Source organism: Octopus bimaculoides, chromosome 2 (genome assembly GCF_046866305.1).
Source record: "Octopus bimaculoides isolate indiv1 chromosome 2, ASM4686630v1, whole genome shotgun sequence".
NCBI classification, from domain to species: Eukaryota; Metazoa; Mollusca; class Cephalopoda; order Octopoda; family Octopodidae; genus Octopus; species Octopus bimaculoides.
Window position 1 is genome coordinate 62054161 of NC_142929.1, and position 9239 is coordinate 62063399.

Below are 9239 nucleotides of genomic sequence, written 5' to 3' on the forward strand. Positions count from 1 at the left end.
TGATGTAAATAAAACAATAACTTTTAATTTACATCCATGAAGTGAATTGAGATTAATGTGAAAAGATTCAGAGAAGGTGTAAATTTATTACCAACTTTACTTTTGGTATTACTGAATAATGAATGGATGTTTTTAAAGATGAAGCACAACTGCTGCAAGTTTTAGATGCTAAGCTATTGACCATTTAGCCATCAGCTTGAATCAAGGCATCTAACTCTCTTCTGCTTTACCTGATTTAACAAAAAACAAATTCCTTTCTTACATCATAGTTGATTGCTTAGTCAAGCTTGGACGAATGGGTGGAACATAGTAACTAAATCTGATATTATTTTTCAGTAAACATTGCTTTTTCAAAAGCATGAAACTGAAGTTCTCCACAATACTGTGTTTTGGATAATTTGAGTTATTAGTTCAAAGAGAAGGAAGAGTAGCAGTATGGGGTAATATGCTGCAGCACCATGTCACTGCATCCACTATTTGTTGGTGATTTTCTTCTGGTGAATGACACCACTGCATCTCATAACCCATGGGTTTGTTTGGGTAGTCATTGCTGGTGTTGGTTTTACAAGGTCAGAGTACATATCCTGACTCAACCTCGTTTAGTCACCGTTTGCAACACACAAGGAAAAGTTGGGTCTATTCTTTGTCATGCTGATCCCCCACATTGTTTTATTTTAATTTGCCACATAAATGTTTTGTTGAATTTTATGCAGAGAAATTTGTAGAATTTTGTATAAGATTTATAGCTATTTGAGTGTTCATTTTTACAATTGTTTATGGATCTACTTTATTAGTTAATAGAGATAAGCTTAGCTAGGAAAGTCTGAAAATATTGATCTTTAGTCTTTGTTCTCAGACAAAATTATGACAAAAGTTATTTCAGGACTAAGGAAATGAGATAAATGTTGGTGCTGTTTAATTTGTATGTAATTAATTTCAGCTATATTCAGTTAGGTTGCAGAATTCATTTTAATGATAAAAAATGATACAAACTAAGAAGCCAACCATGGATAATTTTGTTGTTGGATATAATCTTCTATGCATAGATTAGCTCTTAAAGGCATCCATAAGTGACAGTCTTTTTATGAGAGTGATGATGATCAAAGAACTTAGTATTGACTTTTTATATACACTAATAAACACATCAGAATCAGGGCCAACTGTTTTGCTTATAGGAACAAATAGAAGAGCATAGGTTTATCTGCAATACTTCAACAATTCTTGTCACTCACATGTCGTCTTTCAAGACCCACCAAAGCACATCTTTTTAGCAGATGATTGCTTTGAGGATTTATATATATATATGAGATTGATGCTTCAAATGGAGACCCATAAGTGAATTATTAGTTACCATTTAGTTATTGTGTAATTTTTGTTATTTTGTACATTATAAAATCATTCCCATTCTATCAAACTATAGCTTAACATGATGTATGAGCTAATTCTAGCTCAGAAGAAAGCCAAGGAAGCAGCAGTGATGGCAGAGGCAGCTGGTATTGCTCTAAATCCTATATACGAATATGATTCAGATGAGGATGTAGAAGGTGGTACCTGGGAGCATAAAAAAAGAATGGCTGAAATGAATGCTACCAGAGGTAAGAACAGACTTTTATATTATATGTGTGTTGCTGAGAAATAATATATGGTTTTGCTGAGGATTTAGGCATGGATGTGTAGTAAGAAGCTAGTTTAAGGTGCCACTGCGTGGCACCTTAAACAAGTGGCTTTTGCTATAGCCTCGGGCTTGTGAAAGAATTTGGTTGACAGAAACTGAAAGAAGCCCATTGTATATATACATATATCTATGTGTGCATGTCTTTGTGTCTATATTTGCCCTCAACTGCCACTTAGCTGGTGTTGGTGTGTTTATGTCCCTATAACTTAGTGGTTCAGCAAAAGAGACTGATAGAATAAGTACCAGGCTTAACAAAAAGAATTACTAGAATCAATCTATTCAGTTAAAACTTCATGGCAGTCTAATTACTGAAATGAGTAAAAGATTAAAGAAATTTTCCAGGTTTAATTGATGATGTTAAAAAGTTTAGTGATTTTTAGTAACTTTTACTCAACATAACTTACAATTCTCAGATTTTTACTTCTAGAGCTAAAAATTAAATTTATTGATTGGTATCTGCGATTGTTACACTTAAATAGCATTGGTTTGGACATTAGAAAGTCTTATTTTACTTTCATCTCTGTGGTGTAGCTTTGTGGTAAGAAGTTTGTTTCCTAACCACTTGGTTACAGTTTCAGTCCCACTGTGTGGCTCCTTGGGCAAGTGTCTTCTATAGCCACAGGCAACCAAAGCCTTGTGAGTTGATTTGGTAGACAGAAACTGATAAAAGCCTGTCACACACACACACACACACAAATATATGTGTGTTTATTTTTATGGTTGCCTCCACCACTGCTGCTTGACAACCAGTGTTGGTTTGTTTATGTTCCCATAACTTAATGGTTAAGCAAAAGAGACGGATAAGTACTCAGGTCAATTTGCTTATCCTTTATGGCCACACTCCAATGACTGAAACAAGTAAAAGATAAAAAATGTCGATACCAACACTTAAAATTGTCTTCAGTGAATTAAGAATGTTCCTTTTCATTGTGCAATTATATTTCCCTTTTCAGAGTGGGCCGAACAGTTGACAGAAATGAACAAGGGCAAACATTTTATTGGTGATTTTTTGCCTCCAGATGAATTAGAAAAATTTATGGAAACATACAATGTAAGTAATATATATTTTGGAAATTTACATACTCATTGTCAGAGATGATTATTTAGTTTGATGATTAATTAACTATAATATTGTAAACTTGTGTGTGAGGGAGAGAGAGAGAGTTGGATCTGAAATTTAGCTTATTCCATTTACATTTGTGAAAAATTTCAGTACCAGTCACATGGTTTTACATAGGAGTATATATGTCTTTTATATGTCATTAGACTGCAGCTATGCAGTGGTACTGCCTTGAATTTTTAGTTGAATAAATCAATCCCAGTACTTATTATTTTTTTCTAAAGCTGGTACTTCTTTTATGGGTCACTTTGCCAAACTGCTGAGTTACAGAGATGTAAACACACCAACACTGGTTATCAAACAGTGGTGGAGGACAAACACAGACACAAGGACACGTGTGTGTGTGTGTGTGTGTATATATATATATATATATATATATATATCCTATATATATATATCAAGTAGTAAAACATAGTACTTGCTATATGGTTGGAGTAGTTACAACTGTTGATATTGGCAGTTAGCCAAAAAAGCTGGTTGAATAAAACTGATTCAAAAATGTAGTTCTGTTTACCTTGCTCATGATTAAGTATATATATATATATATATTATGCTAGAAGAGTATAGTGTTTTACTTTGTTAAACATACTTAAACTGCTGTTTGTTCAGTCAATAGGTTGGAAATAGTAAACCAATATATATTTGCTTGTGTAACCCAACATAAAAAAATGTAGTAGCTACATGTTATGAATAACAAAATGATTGAACTTTTTTCAATTAAGTCTCAATTTGCTTATAAGTCGAGATATTACTAATAATCCATTTTCTATGCTAGCATGGGTTGGATAGTTTGACAGGAGCTGGCAAGCCAGCGGACTGCACCAGGCTTTAATGTCTGTTTTGGCATGGTTTTTATGGCTGGATGCCCTTCTGAATGCCAACCACTTTGCAGAGTAGACCGGGTGCTTTTTACATGGCACCAGTACTGTATTAAAACATCAACACTGCAGAAATATAATGGTAGTCTAAATGTATGAGACGTGTTAATACCCGATTTCATCCTCTTTACTATGTCATTATTAAGTCTTTTGCTCAACTTTTTAGTACTTAAATTCATTTACTATTGTTTATAGGCACTAAAAGAAGGACGAGAGCCTGATCTTTCTGACTACAAAGAATTTAAGCTGACCTGCGAAAATATTGGTTACCAGATGTTGCAACGTCTAGGCTGGCAAGAAGGAGAAGGCCTAGGATCTGAAAGCCAGGGTATAAAAACTCCAGTTAATAAGTATGTGTTTTCAATCTTAATTCTCCATTAGTTTCCATAATTATTTTCACAGTTTTAGTTCAATGTCGATGACATTCATAATATATATTTTCACTGCAAAAAGAAACAAAATAGTTACTGAGATTCTAGGATACTGAATCTCAAATGTAGACATTGAATTATTTTCATACTCCATCATTCAGTCTAAACTTTCTTTGTTCTGCTGCCAAATGAGAGCAAAGTAAGGCCAAAAGTAATCAAGTTATCTAAAGCTCTGAAGGAAAAAGTAAATGAGTTAGATGTGGTTTTGGAATTGTTAATAAACTAGAATTTTCTTGAAAGGTTACTTGAGTTACTGAATTTCAGTGTGATGCTAAGAAATGTTTTGTGAGGCAATTTGTTGGTTTTATATGTCATAAGAAATAGATTTTAATTTGATGACATGATGGGTGTTGCTATTGGCAGAAATGTTTGCCATTCATCAGGAATTGAAGCTATAGTAAAGAATTGACCATGATTGTTTCATCAGTTTAGAAGTGGATAGCTAGCTGTGGCATGAAGTTCCAAATAGATACTAATGAAGGGCAACACATACAAGTCTCTTCTTACACTCATTTTCCCATGCTTGCATGGACTTAAAATAAATGATATTCCCTTTCCATTACAAAAAAGTCTTTTGTGTTTAAAAGATAAATGATACATGAATCATTTATAGTTTTTCTTTTGCTAGCAAGAATTGAAATATCTACTTGCAATTTCTTCATAAGATATAAAGTGTAATATGCCTATATTTTAAAGGATATAAGAAGATAAAATTTATTTTGATTGCAGAGGTATTCAGTCAGTTGATGGTGGTGGATTTGGAGTTGAGCGGCCTGCAAATCTTACAAAAGATGATGATGAATATGAAGCCTTTAGAAAACGAATGATGCTTGCCTACAGATTCCGACCTAATCCATTGGTGAGTTCATATGTATCTTCCTGTCTTTATTCCATTACAGCAATACATTACACTGGGAAAATAGTTGATTAGTATCTTACATTTTGTTATGTGCATATGATAGAAGGTAGTATTCGATAAAATATCCTATGTATGACCTAACATGGGTAGTTTGAGTGAGAAAAATAATTGTGTGTATGCATATATAATCTCACGCAAAATGGAGACAAGTACCAACACTTCCATGTGGTAGTCTTGAACAATCGGGGAGATCTCTTCACATGAAACCATTGGTTTACCTTGTTAATCCACAAATAAAGAATATTTATCTACCAATGTTGAGCACTCATTGTCACTGTTCAGTATTAGTGTATAATGTATTTAAAGGAGTAAATGTTACTGGTCATTTTATACATAATGTAAAGTTTGTAGCTTCCTTTTTTTTCCTAATCTAATCAACTGGTTTATTATTTTACAGAACAATCCACGCCGGCCATATTACTGACGAAAGTGAAAAAGTTAAAACAGAAAACTTCATTTGAAAAAAAAAACATTCATCAGAGAATATTATTTTCATGTCCAAAATCTAACAACTATTATATTATCAATCTGTTGTTGGCTATCTTGTGAAAATGCACAATATATCATCATATCTGCTCTATATTCTGATTTCTCTTTAGTCTTTCTGGCAAAAAAGTATTCAATAAGAGCTATCTGGTTTTAAATTAACCCCCCCCCCTCCATATTATTGACTGCTGTTTGTAAAATAAGTGACATTATTCTTGTCTTCAAGACAAATTTCATTATCTTTTTGAATCTTTCAGTCAATAAGAAACATTTCAGCTTGTCATAGTCAGCTTAGTGAAAATTGAAGAGATGTTCAACTTTTTTCTCTTGGGTTGTGATGTTCTGCTCTATAATTATAATTTTTATGTATCTCCAGAAAGTCAAGTTAAAGCAGCATGGAAAGTTTGCCTGGTGTAGCTTCTATTAATTTAAATTGAACAAGCCACAAATTTATTGTGCATGTACTAACTTGAACTGTCACATTCCATTTTGTGTTAGTCAGGGGGTTTGTTTTTGTTTTTTTTAATCTTTCTTCCTTCTCCAAATGTTGCCTAACTCTTGCAAAATGTCAGGTGAAAGAAAGAAAGAAAAACCAAATCCCAAGATATTCCCTGTTTACTGTGATCATTAAAGCATTATTGAAGCAATATTGTTTGTTATTGTTTGATACATAATTCTTCAAGACAATATTTGGTTTTGATTAAGTATGATAGTTATATATTTACACAACACACTGAGAATAGAGAGAACATAACGGAATATGTCTTGAATATGAGACATCTGTACTTATGTAAAGAAAGCTTAATCACATGAGTAAAAATGTATGTAAAATTATAGCAGCTCACCTATTCATTTTGTTATATTTTTCACAATACTTTTGAGATTTCCATCTATAATTAATAGGGATAACTCATTTCTACCATGGGTTGACTAGTTCAACAGGATCTAATCGAGGACCACATCATGCTCCAGTTATGCCAAGATTTCTACAGCTGAATGGCCTTTCTCATGTCAACCATTTCATTTCACCAGGTAAAAGCACTAGCACAAGCGAGTTTACCATATGTAACTTGCAACACTAAATAGCCAAGTGGGAGTAGAGATGATGGCTTGGATACCTGGACTGTATAAGGGTAAAAGAGTGGTAATCTGGAGAGATGTGAAGGAAGATCAGAAATGGCAGTTAAAGAGAGATAGTTAAGGATAGGGGTACAGCTGAAAGAAGAACAGGTGGTAATGGAATGTTGTCAACAGAAGCGATTCAGGGGAGAAGGCAATACAAAGTGAATAACAGGATAACGCAATAGCTAGGAGAGGGATAAGCGATGAAGTTAATTAAAAGTTGCAAGGGTGAGGAGAAAGAGAATCTTCTGATAGGGAGTGGAGATGAGGGAGTTCATAGCAGATGAGACTTAAGTGACATGAGGGAGATGGAGCGATGGCTGGCAACATAAGAGATGAATAGTGAAAAATACAAAGGAGAGTCAAGAAGTGGTTTCAGGAGGGGAAAAGAATTATTGGTAGCATAGAAAGGGAAAGTAGTTCTGTCTCATTTAATTACAGGAAAATTCTGCAGTAGTTAGGATGAGGTGAGGTAGCATCTTGAGTACCTTGCTTTGAACCTTATACTCCCCCACCCCACCGATATAAGCTTTCAGTCTATCTAATAATGTAAACAACTGGCACTTCAACTCTGAATTTCTAACAATGCAATGAATCTTTGAGCTTCTACTGTCCTCCTTTTCAAGACTGGTTTGTGTTCTAGCTAGAAGTCTGAAGTCACTTATTGGCTTCAATTTCATAATTTGATTTACATATTTCTGAGTTCAGTGAATTTGAAAATCAGGAAACATACTTGTTTTAGCTTGTCTCATGAACTATCGTGCTGTGTTCCCAGTATAGTGGGAATAGTCTAAATGTAATTTCTAACAGATTCTCATTAACCCTTTAGCATTTAAAATCAGCCATATCCAACCCAGTTTTTCTTTGTTTTACATTCAAACAAGACAGATCTAACTTTTCACACCTACCCTACAATCTCATTCTAAAAATAATCACACCATCATTATCTCAAAGTCACAAGATAATGCATTATTAATTCAAAACAAAGTGAATGAGCAACACACAGAAAAAGATAAAATACTAAAAATAGACAACTGATTACATTATAGATTTGTCGTCAGTGTTTATGACTGTGTTAATAAACATTCCTCTCCAAATAGTTAATAAGCTTACACTACAGCCACTCCAATCAGTTTCTTCTAGGATAAAATTAGCAAATTTTGAGGAGAGTATTAGTAAATACCACTGACCCCACTATCAACCTTGAAAGACTAGCTGAATTTGAACTTCAAATGTAACCCAAATATTGCATTTTTTCTAGTGTTCTAACAAGTTCTGCTAATTCACTACCCTTAGACTACTTTAATAATACAAATGTAATTAATATTTCACTGGCATTAACCTAAACTCTAGTAATACATGCCTAAGATTGTATGTAACCCAAGTCAGTAATAATAGCACCTAATTAAATGAAAAGAAATTACAACCTACATTGTGTCATCAACCTGGGCTTATATAAATCCCGAGTTCACAGGAAAAAAAGATAAGTTCTGGCAGGGTTTGATCACAAAAGTGATCAAAATTGCCAATCACCAAGATGTTAGTCTACCATGATGGTATGGGTTAGTTTGACCTGCCAATTCACAATACTTAGATCACTAATAATACTAACATTCATTAATTGGAAGATTCTACAGCTAGATGCACTTCTTAATGTCAAACAAGAGTCTACTAGGGACAATTTGTGGAACCAGTACAAGCGAGCTTACTACATAACTTGAGAAATTAGTAAGTCTCCCTCAACCGAGTGGGAAAACAGGAGTCTCTTAATACTTCAGGTTATGAGATTAAAGAACAGAAATAGACTTGTTCCTGTAGAGGTGGGTGGATGAGAGTAATCTGGAATTGAGCTAGGAAGATAAGATCACCCCTTCAAGATACAAGGGAAAGTGAAAGATGGCTGTGAACTAGGCCAGATGAGTGGTCAGTGGTAAATGCTGAGTTCAGAGAAGGGGAATGGTGATGAGATGGATGTCAAAAGAAGGGGTTAAGAAAAGGCGATGGTTAGCAGTAGAGAAAAAAAAACTATAGAAGATTGAGAGAAAGGTTGCAAGGGTGTATGGAACAGGTGAACATAAAGGTAGAGGTCAGATGTATGTAGCGATGCAACAACTTGCATTTTGTGAACATTCTGAAAAACTTTCCAAAAAGCAGAAGTGATTTGATAAAGAAAACAAATTAGCTAGATCTGAGGTCTTTAAACTTAATATCCCCAACAGTAGAAGGCTTGGATGGTGACAGATTTAATATTACAGCATAATATCATGAATGGCCCTGCTTAAAATTTTAAATTGTAATGTTAAAGCCTTAGCTTTTGTACCTAAACCCTGACCAGCTGTGGAATTCCCAGCCTCAACTGCTAATTAATCTTGGGTTACAAAATGCAATAAAGAAAATCAAAATGAGAGCTGATTGTGGAAGCATTGAAAATTCTAATCCCATTTTCACTAGTTTCTACATCCACTTTTCCATACCAGCATGAGCTAAATAAATATTGATCATTTACTTTACAGCCAAATAGTTTTCCTGTTGCCAGCCCTTACCTGTTTTTTCCACACATATCTTCAAAAGTCACTATTTGTTTACCCAAATGTAAAAAGCATACATA

The 9239-nt window shown here is 34.0% G+C and overlaps 1 protein-coding gene across 14 annotated transcripts in view; it reads left to right on the forward strand.

Moving 5' to 3' along the window:
• Window positions 1-6158, forward strand: part of LOC106882925 (uncharacterized) — a 39352-nt gene extending 33194 nt beyond the window's left edge. For all 14 annotated transcript variants that reach the window (XM_089346224.1, XM_014933764.3, XM_014933766.3 and 11 more), the window contains exons 11-15: window positions 1421-1595; window positions 2629-2726; window positions 3869-4023; window positions 4834-4963; window positions 5421-6158. In XM_089346224.1, the coding sequence (XP_089202350.1) occupies window positions 1421-1595; window positions 2629-2726; window positions 3869-4023; window positions 4834-4963; window positions 5421-5447 (585 nt within the window). In that variant the 3' untranslated portion in view covers window positions 5448-6158. The remainder of the gene's footprint in view (window positions 1-1420; window positions 1596-2628; window positions 2727-3868; window positions 4024-4833; window positions 4964-5420) is intronic.
• The last annotated feature ends 3081 nt before the right edge of the window (window positions 6159-9239 follow it).